The sequence below is a fragment of the Patella vulgata genome, chromosome 2 (genome assembly GCF_932274485.2).
Source record: "Patella vulgata chromosome 2, xgPatVulg1.2, whole genome shotgun sequence".
Taxonomy (NCBI): Eukaryota; Metazoa; Mollusca; class Gastropoda; family Patellidae; genus Patella; species Patella vulgata.
The window spans coordinates 22,735,224-22,750,099 of NC_065880.2; the positions used below are offsets into that span (position 1 = coordinate 22,735,224).

At 35.8% G+C, this 14,876-nt stretch overlaps 1 protein-coding gene across 2 annotated transcripts; it reads right to left on the reverse strand.

Moving 5' to 3' along the window:
* Positions 1 to 3,102: 3,102 nt before the first annotated feature.
* LOC126811636 (uncharacterized) lies at positions 3,103 to 12,404 on the reverse strand. Of its 2 annotated transcripts, none has more exons than XM_050537421.2 (6): positions 12,293 to 12,404; positions 9,368 to 9,391; positions 8,567 to 8,911; positions 7,529 to 7,687; positions 4,294 to 4,366; positions 3,103 to 3,905 (listed from the first exon to the last, which is right to left on the reverse strand). In XM_050537421.2, the coding sequence occupies exons 1-6, from the start codon at positions 12,354 to 12,356 to the stop codon at positions 3,596 to 3,598; spliced, it is 975 nt and encodes a 324-aa protein (XP_050393378.1). In that variant the 5' UTR covers positions 12,357 to 12,404; the 3' UTR covers positions 3,103 to 3,595. The 2 variants fall into 2 exon arrangements, with proteins under 2 accessions (XP_050393378.1, XP_050393380.1); XM_050537423.2 differs by lacking the exon at positions 12,293 to 12,404 and adding an exon at positions 9,677 to 10,051.
* Positions 12,405 to 14,876: the final 2,472 nt, after the last annotated feature.

Sequence of the window (14,876 nt, forward strand, 5' to 3'; positions counted from 1 at the left end):
CGGGTTTATGGTATGTCTATTAATATGTTGTTCCTGTGACGGTCAATCGGCCATTGTGCCATGCGTCCTTTTTCGATTTTAAGACGTGGTACGTTTCTATCGAAATGTTCAAGTTAATGCGTCAATTGGATAGATGCAGCCCATTCCATTCAGCGTGTGGAAGGCCCATATATTATGACTATAACAAAAGAGTTGTCACCCTTATTTGGTTATCTCTACAAATTCAGATTCACAAGTTTGTTTGTAAGCAATAAACGTATGTTTTCGCTTCTTCGAAGTTACATTATGGAGTAGAACAAGATTCCAATGAAAAGGAAAGATATTAAAACAATTTTTAAATTGTTACACGTTTATAAGCGTTACGAAAGTACCGAATGTTATTATTCGTGACTGCAATATCTTTCTTTATCATAATAGGCAACAATCAGCTGACACAAACATCATCAATAGGTAAAAACAACTCTCAGAAATAGCACTTTAGTTATTCTGGTCGCCATTTCGGATTAGAGGAAAATTTCAGACTGCCTCACAAGCTTAGTTGAAAGAGTATGTTCTAGGGTATATAAATTCACTGATAATGACCTGTCTATTTTATGAAAATATAAATAACGGTTTGTAACAATTCGTAACACACATGTTGATCACAGTAGTTGACAATACAAACTATTTCGCGATACCTTCGGATAGAATATGATTTCAAGGAATTAGAAATAGCACGATATTAATATAAAACATGTAGATTTAAAATAGATCCAGTCAGGGTTTCATTAAAATTTCAAGGAATTAGACATAACACGATATTCATATAAAACGTGTAGATTTAATACAGACCCAATCATGGTTTCATTAAAATGGGCAGTAGATCTCTATGCTGATGGTAAATATGAAGGTGTAGATTTAACTAAATATGTGTGTGTTTTTAAAAGTAACTATACGTCTACGATTAAACTTTTAAGTCCACCAACAGTATTTAGAGCGACTGCTGCTTAACTGAGCACTTTATTTGGACTCAAATCAAGATTTTATGTTCCTAGAACTTGCTTGACATTCAAACCTGGCTCATTATGAACTAACCTTTCTTGAACAAAGATGAGTATTTCGACAAGACCAAATCTGAACAGTATGGTTTGCAAAATCGTATAAAACGTTTGAAAACAGAGTGGCTTTGTAAATGGCTTACCATTACTATTATCTGGACAGCTATTTCCTGTAAACAATCAACACAACATCTAATGAAATTGGTAATCATTATATCTTGAAGTCAATCAAATTGAAAAAGATAAGGCCATTTAAAAAGCTGAATTAAATATTTGGGTTTGGGATTTTGATGAAGAAAATAGCAGGAATGCCCTTGGGATAGCAATTATTTGGTAAGTATTAGATCCATAAGTCAATCGAATTGGAAACTGTAAAATCAATTAAATGCTAAATGAAAAAGTTCAGTTTCGCAGATTGCAATATTTCGCTATTCTTAACATGCAGTAGATCGGTCTGGAGATTTGTGATAATGAAGTGACGGTTGCGAGCATAATAATCTAATTTATAAGAATAATACGTGAAACAATTATAAATTCTTACCATGTATTCTGGATAGAATCATTGAAATTGGTACAAATAACACAATTATAGACACGTCCACTGCTCAATTACCTCCGATACAGGTGAAACAGGATGTATTGAAAAGTGGAGTAATTTCCCTTTTATTTGTATTCTGATATTTATAACAAGCTTTAGAAACGTGACTAGGACATCAATATTCATGGCTAATGAATAGGTTCATAGCTCTTAAACTCGGTAAATAGCGAATGTTTCATTGATTTGAAAGGAAAGTTAAAGAAGGGTGTGATCATTTTATTTTCCATGGCATGTATGCAGCCTAGAAAGCGGCTTCCTCGGGTACTTCTTTGAATGTCTTGGCCAAGCAATCCTTTAAGGTTAATGCCAGTTTTCGTCCCATGCTAACTTCTAGACAGGTTTGAATTCTGGCCCACCTTCTCTAAATTCAGCCTTATGAGTTTATAATGGTAGACTTTAAAAAGTTTGAGTTTACACTTGAAAGTGTAGACCCGGATTTAACATTTTAGGTTAAAATGTCTTGAACTGAATTGAATTGATATTTCGATTAAAGACGTCTCCATTGTCAAGTACCACTGTTACGATCATCAACAAAGTCTCGATTATCCACGTTTAAATTAAATTAATAAATGGAGATCGTGTTTCAATCCATTGAAAATCACTTCCATCCGATGATCCAGAGAGGTTTTTTTATGGGCTTGTCACGTTAATAAATGTCATATTAATAGTTTATATAACATATGAGGCTAAAGGGAAGGCACTGAATAGGCAGATTTAACCCTTACATAATATAAGACTGAGTGGAGGTTGCATGGTTTGTTTACTATTTTATTAAGACACCAATTGCAGCTTACGGGAATAGTCGGTCCAAATGTGACCATTCTATCTAATGTAATTACTACTTATTATTGAGTTAAGTTTCACATAATATTACCCGGTCTTTATCAAAGGTTGGACCAGACATGAACATTACACCCCCTTCAACATTGTAATCTTTATTAGTCGTGTTGTTACCGACTTATGTGTCCAGTCGAGTCCTGTAATAATAATATATGCAGGGAACTATTTCATTCTGTATTAGAAATAAAATGGGGTTTAACGTCCTACTATTCTGCTCCGACTTTTCCCGGACTTCGGCGCTTCGACCTACTCTTTAACGTGCACGCCATTGTTTACACGCTTGATAGACATGTGCAAATAATATTAGGTTGGACAGGACATGAACATGGAATCGCTTGTTTAATTACACCTCATTCTACATAGTGTTATTAACTTCATTAATTGTGATGTAATCGACCATTGTGTGTCCAGTCCTGTTAAAGGTTCATGTTAATATGTACAAGTAACCATATCCTTCTATATTAAAACATCCTGTTATCCGGTAAAAAAATGTCCCAGATAGAAAAAAAAAATGCCAAGGATTTATATTGGCAATTATATAACATCAATAAGGTTCATCAGCAAAGAACTTGTAACACTGATATCATTATAAAGAACTCATAATACAGCATAAAATAAATATGAAATTCAACAAGTTGTAACATTATTAGGTTTTTATAGTTCTTATGTGACAAAATAAGCGAAATACAAAATTGTTAGGATTATATATACTCTCATAATAAAATAAAATTTCAAAATTTTAACACATTGTTATATAATAATCGCATAATACAAAATGAACGAAATACAAAATTGTAACATTATATAGTAATCGAAATGTGCAAAATAAACGAAAAACAAAATTAAACAGCTACGTTTAATAACATTTACAAAGAACAGCTGCAGTTCAAATAACTGAGTGGGCTTGATTGTACACTCACCGGTCATTGAAAATGTCTTCGCGCCATTTGGAGAACTATACATTTTTTTGACTATTTACAGTATACCAGTAAGAACGCGAGACGGTCATAATAGGATTTTAGAATCCAGTCAAATATAAAATATGGAATATAAAACAAGACAAAGAAAACAACTGATAAACACTGCTTCGAGCTAGATCAGTGCATTTGCGTTGGTTAGGTTAGTTTAAGCGTAGACTTTCGTAACCATGTTCTGGGGCTGTTGCAGCAATATTTTCATAAGATGGTGACATGGATGAAGTCAGACTTTCATAAGCCTGATCAGGGGATGTTGATAGTTTCGAAGGAGAGTTCTCATAAACACCTCCCTTCACTTGTGATTGACTTGAAGTAACAGGTTCATAACCCGAGGGTCTTAATGGTATTGGTGGGTTCTGAGACCCATGCTGTGATATATTAAAAGCATCTTCTGGACCTATGGTATTGTAAGTCGGATCCTCGTCTTCCATTCTTTTGCTTTTATGTCTTCTCCTATAGAAAACATTTAAACAAAGATAAAACAGAAGGAAATAATAAATCTGAAAAGTTATTGTTTTTAAAATATGCGTGACTGTACATTAATGTATACGCATGAAATAACCTTAAATATTAATATAAAAATGATCAAACTACTAAAAAATGAAAGGAGACATCTGCTATCATTTTATTTGTTATATTGTATCCAAATATCCCGACAGCGATCGTTTCAAAAAGAACATACACAATCCAGGTTGCCATGTCTACGTATTGTTATATACATGTAATAATAATAATAATAATAATGATTTTGTAGATTTATCTAATTCAAGTGTCCTTGGAGGTCATTTAAATCTAATAAATTATCTCAAAATGTATTTTTTATAGTAATAAAAAGACTCACCAAAGACAAACACCGATAACAGCCAAACCTATTACTGCTACGACACCAAATAATCCACCAATAATAGCACCAACTGTAATATACAATAGTATGTTAAATTGTCAAGAACATCTGATAATATTTTAAGCTCTAATTTAGTGATTGTTAACCACAGAACAGTGTTGTTTTATATCAGCTTTAATAATCTGATAATTTAAATTATGAATTCAGAGCGATACTAGAAACTGGTCACCAAGTTTCTTAAACATAATACCCATGGAAACCATGCGTTGCCAAGACATCTAGTTGAGTAACACGCAGAATCTAAGGTAAATCTTGAAATTCTTGTAAACAGCCCGTTTAAACATATTTGCCTTAGACGGTATAGGTCTAGAAGGGCAAAGAAGGAACCAGCGACTAAATATTTCAGAAATTCACGAATTTGGTACATGTTGTCTATAAATATATAAATTTGGTAACTTGTTTGATCTAAAGATGATGAAAACGGTTTGAATATACAGGATTTGTTATTAATATCAGTGATTTATGGCGGAAGGATGAGATAGAAAACAGGTAAATGTGAATTTCTTGTCATGGAAATATTTCCACTATACGATCATTTGACCGTGTATTGCCAAACAATATAGTCAGTCATCTTTTAGACATTTGTATCAGATAATTGTGAAATGTTTGTGGGAGCCACGGTGGCTAAGTGAGTAAGACGCTGGCTCGCTATTCTGGAGGTTGCGGGTTCGCTCCCGGTGATGCTTACGAGTTTTGTATCAGATAATTGTGAAATGATTGTGGGAGCCACGATGGCTAAGTGAGTAAGGCACTGGCTCGCTAGTCTGGAGGTCGCGGGTTCGCTCCCGGTGATGGCCGAGAAAGTTCATTGGATTTTCCGGCGTGGTGTCCCCTAGAAAATGTCCAGATGTAATGGCTCATCGTTTACCTTTTCAGTCTTCATGTATATTTTTATTGATGTTTACATGGTCACAACAACCGGCTATTTAGTGACTTAAGATGCTTTCTAATGTACAAACTGTGTATTTGATATATTTGAACTAAAAACATATTCAAACTATTATATCTATCAAAAGTTTGCTTAAAATCCCTCTCAAAACTAAAATCGCTAGGTAATTCTAAAATCTATTTTACGCACCTTTATCACGTAACTTGAGTAACGGGTGTATGTGTGTGTGTGTGTGGGGGGGGGGGGGCAATACAGATTGTATTTGCCGTTACTCGCCCTCCATTTACCACTTCTTTTTTGCCGTGCAGTAATGACACTCTGTCGTACGTTTAAGTCGCTCACTGTTCTCACAACCGCTAACTATTCGGCCAATAAGCCGACAGGTTCCAGTTAGTGATTCTTTACAGCAGTGGCGTATCTTCTGACAAGCACTGGAATTACGCCCCTGTCTAAACATCTGACAAACATTTCTTTTAGATAACATAAAATTACCATAAAAATACAAGTCAATTTCGTTAATCTTTTAATTAACAAATTATGGCACTACATGAAAATTACAATATTGTACCTTCCTTGCTTTCACTGATGCAATGGTCCTATGCCAGTACCTCTCCATGGAGCCCAGGGCAAATGCTCTACTTTGCCATACCGTGGATACGCCACTGCCCTTTCACGTGCGCACCATTCACCTTTTTTGAATTGTTTATTTATTTGTAGTTTCTGAGTATGATGTCTTGTCCATGTATTTGTTTTAGTGTAAATTGTGTGTGGTGCTGCCCCTCTGCGCTTACTAATAGGGTGTTTTTTATTTAGGGAATATCATATTTTTCTAGTTAAATTGAGTGTCGCTACTTTCATACGCAATTTGCTATACGTTTATTTGAAATCCGTTAATAATGTTGTGGGATGCATCTTAAAGGCTTTCAGTTATAATTTTTGAACTCGTTTGTCACATATTAAACTGATTATATTACAAGATATATATTTGTCGGTATAAAGGTCGTTACGATTTTGAAGTTGTTTAATTTGCTAACACTCCCAACGCTAAAACTCGAGCCGTTGGGGGGTAAATAAACAGATACACTTCAACAAACTGTAAACACAGCTTAAGGGAAAAGCAAAATACAAAATAGGACCATAAATGTTTATGTCATGGTTCACATAGAACCCATCACAATATTGTTTTTTGTTATTTATTTTAATCTAAAATTCATTCTTTTCAAATAGCCCCAACGGTGGTTCTTGAAACTGCGAATGAAATTTAAATTAAAAAAAACCCCAAAAACCTCAGATAACTATGTGAACTGGGGCGATTAACCGACATATTTCTTTTTTCTGACGTACAATTCTGACGTACGAATCAACTTCCTGAACAATAATAACGACTTATATCGTGAAAGAAATGCTTATATGTACAAATATAAGCTTTGTTGAACCTGCGTGCCGATAAACGCATACTTGCCGTCCTTTGGTTTATCGACTCGATTCAACTTATATCTTAAATGAAATATGTGTAGAAATATAAGCTTTGTTGTCCTTAAGTTTAGCGACTCAATTCAACTTATATCGTGAAAGAAATGCGTATATATATGTCGTGTTTGGTTTTTTTTTCTTCCACTGATTTGAATACTGACCAAATATATAAACCGTTGCTCCTCGATATACCGTATTGGCGAACATTGTAAGAATTGACCATATTCTTTACGTTTACTAAAAAAGGCCATATCTCTTTAAATGTTTTTTTCTTTATTATTGTTATTACATTATTAAAACCATTCATCCCTAACAAATTTCGGAAAGAGTTAGAGGCCTGAAATGTTATCTAACTTATTAATTTGACATTAATTAACTTATCAAGACCATACTCAACTTTCGATGCAATCGTTAGTCTGCGATATTTAATGGATTTGAATACGTTTTGTGATGGCCGATTTAACCTACAAATGGATAAGCGAGATGATGATGATGATCGTAAAACGGTAGTAATGCCGATCGAGGTGAGCCTAATACTGAATCGCTAATATCAGAGTGAAGCAATTTGACTGAACTTTTCAGCATATGCGGTTTCCATTATCTATTTTTAACTATTAAAGCGAGAACTGTTAGCTTTTTATCTAATTTTACCAATGGTCCTTTAAACAAAGGCGTCGTCGTTTGATTTGGTACGCGATTTAGTTCAGTTCCTTGCAGTTAAACTGCATCGTTTACATATCTATTCGATTCTGGAATTGCATGTGGTTTATGTGGTACAAAGTGAAACCGCAATAATACCCCAATAATTACCTGGCGGGTTTGTACTTGGGTCCAAAGTGGTAAAATCGAAACTGTCGGTAGAACTAAAGATCATATCATCACCAGAAGTTGTTTCTTCGGTTGACATGGTTGTTGAAGGAGTAACCTGTGTAGGTGGAGAACATTCAACCAGAAGTTCAGTGGGCGTTTCTATAACAAAACAGGTGATTATTCAAACACTATACCATATACATATCTTAATTTAAACGAACATAAATAAATGATAAACTAGAAGAAGGAATGAATTTTATGTTGCAGGGCGCTTTGCACCTAGCAAAGTATATGCAGTAGTTTTTATTGGCTAATACATGTATAATATTTTACAAAGAAAGAAAAGATCCTCTATGAATCTTCGCGCCGTTATTAGGAATCACCGGGTACATACACCACTTGTGACTTGGTGAATCTGTCGTAGAAGCTTATAAGTCGCAACTAAAATATAATTACGAGAACACCAAGATTGGACCAACGGTTATTTTGTCACGAGCGATCGGATCAGTGTCATTAACGGAACTGTATAACAAAAGTTGGCTAACGTAGTTAATATGTGTAGGATAAAGCACGAGACAGAGGTTATGCTGGTCAAAGAAAGACTGAAGAAAATAACCCGAGAAAAAGAAAAACCGAGGCCGCCAGCCCGAGGATTTTCTGTCGAGGGTGTTTCTGAAATCTTTCTTCCCTAGCATAATCGAGGTCGAAGACATGATAAATACACCATTCCTCTATATTTTGGCTATTAAATTTCATACGTACACGGATTTTTATTTCTGAGACTCTGTTAAGATCGGGACAATACACAGTTTTAATTACTTTTACCTAATACACAGTTTTAATTCTGCTAACCTAATACACAGTCTATTTCTGCTTACCTAATACACAGTTTTAATTCTGCTCACCTAATACACAGTCTATTTCTGCTCACCTAATACACAGTTTTAATTCTGCTCACCTAATACACATTTTTATTCTGCTTACCTAATACACAGTTTTAATTCTATTTATCTAATACACAGTTCTTATAATGTTTACCTGATGATTGAATTTCAAGACATCTTGTAAAATCTGAACCATTATGTTTCTGCAAGAATATATTGACTTCACCGTTTGGTTGTAGATTATATGGTAGTGGCTTTGGCGATATGTCACAGTTATACCGACCAGTTGAAGCTTTGGTCTTTAAAGTTAAATTATACGAACACCACCTGGTTAAAGTTGTAGAATTAAAGCTAACTATTCTTCCTGTACCCACTTCCGGACGTATTAATTTTAGTGTACAGGAGCAGCTGTTAAAGTTATCTGTTGGTTGTATATTTATATCTAGTAATATACTGGATCCTCCTTGTGTTGAATTACTACACATATTAACAACAGGGCCTGAAATAGTATTTGTCTTATAATACGTGGAGTAAAAAATATATAATAAATGATCACGTGGCTAGCTCAGCACAACGTAACACACATTCTCCGGATTGAACAACAGCCCATCAGCTCTTAATGACATAGGACGTGGCTTGACACTGCTGTGGACATTCAGAATGGTTACAGTGTCCATAACTAAAGTAAATTCCGCCCATTTGAAGGAAGCATATTGGTTTGATGTAACGATATTATGATCAAAAATTGTGTTGGAATTGGGCTTTAGGGTAGGGGTTTTCTAGGGGTTACTATTGGTGATAGGTTAATTACGACTGAGATGGTTGCAAAAGAATAATTACTGGTAATGTCTTTTCACAATCCCAAAATGTTTCTGGATAGTTATCAGTATCCATTGGATGGGGTCAAGAAGGGTAGTCTAAATAGCTATAATCTTGACATTGTAAAACAACTTACCTTTATCAGTTGGACATCTCTCACCTAAAATATAAAATGGAAATTTATTTCATAAATATGTATAACGACTTATTCGATGCCGCGCGGCGTTCATACAATATTCTAAGTAATTTAATATGGTCGTATATTGTCACCAACCTCGCATCTTGTACGAACTTTTGTTCGTCCGTCCGTCTTGTTAGTTAGCATAGAGGCTATACTAATCCACGCATCTTTTAAAAATTGGTATGGGTTGTCGACCTCATTGTCATGATGAGACGTTTTTGATTTTCAACCATTTTTGATAATCACTCCCGGAGTTATACTCACTTGTTACTAAATCTTGTAAGATCTTCATAGTCAATAACCCGCCTTTCTTTAACTTAAAATTAATTGAAAGGCTTTCCGCCCTATTGAAAAATGAATTTCAACGATGTTAGATAATAACCCTCAGAGTTGCCCCCCCCCCCCAAACTTTCTTATTACAACTTGTTAGAATCCTAGAGGCTTTAATTATGATTTTAATTGATTTGTTTAAAATGTGAATGTGCTGTTCAAGTCAGTCATAACTGCTCGTTAGACCTAGCTGCTGGTGGGCGTATGTTTCTTTGATTACAGCTACGATAAGATGTTACGAAATCTTGTTAACACCTTGGGAGCTTTAATAGTGACTAATCTGTTTAAATTTGTTTGTGTTGTTTAACTGCTCCCACGTCGTAGCTGCTGTTTCGCTGCTTGACAACCTGACTTTTAATGTTTAATAACGCAGTGGTTACATCTGAATAAAACGTAACACGTGTGAAAAGGGAAGAAGAAGATGATTCATGAGTAATATGTGTTTTGCTTCATGCTCCGTTAAAACACAAAGGGGTACAAGGGCGAACAAAAGGACACTAAACTAAGACTCTTTTGAACTATATTATACGTAATATACGTGTGTAAACTGCTCAATCGTGCAATTCTTTTAAGTAAACGTGGTTAACTTGTTTTGACGTTAAACGATGCAATAGCTAAACTTGGCGTACATATATATTTCCTCGACAGCAATGATCCAAAATAAATATGAATGGATTGGATAATTATATACATATATTGAAACTATAGAGAAATAAAACAAATTCTTGCCAAAATGAAGTTTTATAATGTAAACGATACAGTAGGCAGTATGTACTTTCTTTTTTGTTTTTCCATATGTACAGACAAATCGCTGAAACGTTTGGAGAATCTTATGTAAACATCGTCATAAGTGAGGATTTCTCTTTACAGCATGGAGTCCGACATTGCGTACTTTCATTCACCGAATTTTTATAGTAACGCCATGTCAAAAAAAATCTGCCATTCCCAAGTTGAATTTGCAGAAACAAGAGCGGTTGATTGACTTAGTGGAAGACAACCCGTCTTTCCAGGCTAGAAGGTGAACATCCACATGCGTACACTTCACGCGAGTAAAAAAACGCATTAGACCGAACGTTTCACTGGTAGAAACGAGTACATGCGGAAATCAGGCCTAATACAATGAATAATGGAGAGCATGATTGAATGAATGAAATGGGGTTCGCAAACTATTTTTCTACACCTACCAGGTTAACGAAGACGGGCAGACCCCTTACACTCAGCTATGAGGATAATGACAGAAACAGTGGTCGACGCTTTGTAGTAATTAACCTTATACATTTTATTTATAGGGTTCACTACCTACTTTTTTTAAACCTATCGGGATAATGAAGACTTGCACACGCCATACAGTGAGCTATGAGGAAATGACCGAAACAGTGGTCGATGCTCTGTAGTAAATATATAGATAGAGAGACATGGGGTTTAACTTCCACTCGACACAAACTAGGTCATTTCGGGACTAACATATGGTTCAATTTTCTTTTAATAATTCGCTTGCGCGTAGGTGCTGTAACAGTGGGATGAAACCGGAGGACTCCGAGAAAACCCACGAGGTTGGACAGACGACTCCAATCCTTGTCACGTACAACCGGGGAATCAAAACTAAGCAAGTTGATTCAATGACAGACCTTATCATACAGCGCGCACGTGCTAACCATTCGGCCATCCAACCCCCCTGTACAGTAAATAACCTTTTAAATTTTATTGATATCTTGCCATACAATTTCAGTTTGTGATTAAAGTTTTCCTGGCCTTTAGAAATATTAGATGAAAAGAATGTTTTGGGGTTCGAATACATGACTTAATCATTGCAAAATGAAATGGGGTTTAACGTCCTACTTTTCTGCACCGACTGGGCTAATGAAGACAGAAATACTCCAAGCAGTGTGCTATGAGGGTAATTTTGCCCGGAATGCGGTGCTACGATCTACTCTTATATCGAATTCCAACTTTCACCGCTTTTTTACGTGCACGCAACGTCCAGTCAAAACGACTAGACAGCTGTCCTTGACAGGCACTCCGTAACGTACCATGGACATGGCGAAACCACGTCGGAAAAGTCTGGAGAACTTTGTATGCCAGTAATGGGGGCGAACCCGGCATCACAAGGCTAGCAATGCAGTGTCTTACTTACAGAGCTATCGTGGCTATATCACGCAATGACATGTAACCATTTGATAACAATAACGAAAGTGTTCGCGTAAATTGTTCACCTGTAAGTTGGTCATAAAAAAGGAAAAAAATTACGGGTCGGTTTTGGTCAAACAACGTCAAGTTAGGGACCATTGCAACGTGGAGAGACATTGTATCAGGAGAAGCTTTTAAACCTGGTACGCAGCCGCGGTGGCTCAGTGAGTAAGTCGTTTTAAAACCAGGGACGTTATTAACAATACGTGATAGGTCTAGAAAACAACTTCCAGGCAATGAGAAAATTTAGCAACGAAATTAATCAGTTATTTTCAGTTGTAAAATCGAGTTATTTCTTTGACCGTATGTACACACGTATTCCGCTTTTCTTCATAAAAAAAAAGATAGAATTAGATACCTTACCTTGTATTACCATTAATATTGATAATACGAAGATTGATAATATTATCCATGCACTTCTTGCCATCTTAAGCTTATAGAATACAATGCACAGTAAAGAAGTCAACCAGGAAGAATATAGTTTGTATAGGTTTAAAATTGGAGTTAGTAACTAGGGCTGTATGCGACCCAGTTTTATTACCTATAACAAAAGATGTTCAAGTTTACACAATTACGTTATAACAATGAAAAGCCAACAGCCACTATTCTCTTAAACATACTACTAAGCCAGGAACAGTAAGTTAATGGCTAATCTAATTAAACTAGACATTATTATTGATCCGTGTATTTGATTTGTTACTCTTAGGGGATTATGCCAATAACATAAATATATCTTAGATCGTGACCAAAGATGGGTAACGCTGGTCGGACATACATATGTAAAGGAATGCCGGGTAGGAAACGGGCGCTTCGTGTGCGTGAAGTCACGATAAGAAATAAAATACATTTCACTCTATGAGGTTTTATAAAATTTCTTTCTTTCTTCCCAGTGACTACATGTTAAATATTGTTTTCTGTTTTGCTTTGTTTAACAACATATTTCCACTCCACTGCTCAAGTGTGCAAAATGTGTTACTTTCATCTAAAATCCAACAGTAATATCAGACACCTGCTAACAAAAGATGCTCCTCACACACCGAACATTAGTGTTTTCGAGATTGGATTACTGTAATAGTATTCTTATTGGTCTAAACCAAAATCTACTCTCTAAACTTCAAGTTATCCAAAACAATGCTGCCAGAATAGTTAGTCAATCATCCAGACGCTCTCACATTAAACCAATATTGAAGGAACTACACTGGTTACCAGTTTGTTCCAGAATTGACTATAAACGTCTTTGTATTGTTTATAGATGTCTTCACGGTTCCAGTCCTGCATATCTACCAGGGCTAATAAACCGTTACGTACCACACCATAACTTAAGATCACAAGATTTGTGCTTGTTACAGATTCCAAAGTATAATCTACAAACTTTAGATTCGAAAACATTCCAATACAGTGTACCTATGTTGTGGAATTCTTTACCCCAACATCTTAAAACAGCTCCATCACTTGAATCTTTTGAATCAAAACTAAAAACTCATCTATTTACCAGTGCATTTTAGCTAGAGTGGATCCGGATATGTGTGTAAATAGTGACTATAGAGCACATAGTACGCGCCTAGAACATGAATTTAAGGATGGATTGGCGCTTTACAAATAAACATTATTATTATTATTAAGTGTCGAACTATAATACCGGAATTTTCAACTTTTATCACGAATTATTTACTATAATCATGATACGAATCACCTACGACCATGTAGCAGGACCCATTACAGAACGGGGATCACGTGGCTAAGTGGGTAAGACGCTGGCTCGCTAGTACGGAGGTCGGGTGTTCGATCCCTGCACTGGCCGAGAAAGTTCATTCAGATTTTCCGGCGTGGTTTCCCCTTGTCAGTGATGCAGGATGGAGGGCCTGGCAAGAACAGCTGTCTAGTCGTTCGGATGGGACGAAAAACCTAGGTCCCGTGTACACTTGGCGTACACGTAAATGATCCCTTCGCAGTTGGAATCCGATATAAGAGTAGGCCGTAGCGCCGCTGCCCGGACAAAATTTCCCTCATAGCACACTGTATGGCGTATGCCCGTCTTCATTAGCCCAGGTTAGGAGCAGAACAGTAGGACCTTAAACCCCAATCCATTTCCATTACAGAACTATCACAATATTATACGAACTTATATATAACTACGCAATGAAAGAATTAATACACAGAACTTCAGATAATTCTCCACCATGCCGTCAGTTCCCACACCTCTGCCAAGACCCAATTACGATCGAGGATACCACCACGTGCACGTCTTGATTAACAAGTCTTAGTCTTTAACTTCTGCAACAATGCTAGCAGACGATTCACGACACGACTCTAGTAACAACAATGAACTGATTATTCATTATAAATATAGAGAAAATGATTATAATCATATAACAAAATCATGTACTACATGACAGATCTTATTCGAGTGAAAAGCAGCATTGCAAAGTATAAAAAGTCACTGTAGAAGGATAATAAAAGTTTTAAGCTATAAGCGTGCAGCAGCTCTGATTTGCTAACCTGAAGGTCCTGGATAATATGATCCCGTGTTCGCCGAAAAACTTCTTGCGGATTTTCCCCAAGTCGTCCAGATGAATAAACCGAGGTCTGCAGGTCTATACCTTGGAATTACAATTGTTTGCTAATTCCTAACATAAACAAAGTTTTTTTTGTATAAAATAAGTTTTATGTTTCAGAAAGTATGTTTGAAAGTAACAGTCGGGAAACACGTAATGTTTGGATTATATTCAGAGTAATTTGCAAATATTCAGAAATTATCACAAGTTATGATAAGTAAATAAAAACATGGGCATTATTTTTTCAAATATTGCAAATGAAATGAAAAGGCTATTGTTGGGGTTGTCCTAAAGTGTCCATTAATAGGGAGACGAACAGCGCCTTATATACTGCAGGGTTTAGAACTCAATTGACTGATTACCTTACTGAAAATATCTCATAAATTCTCGGT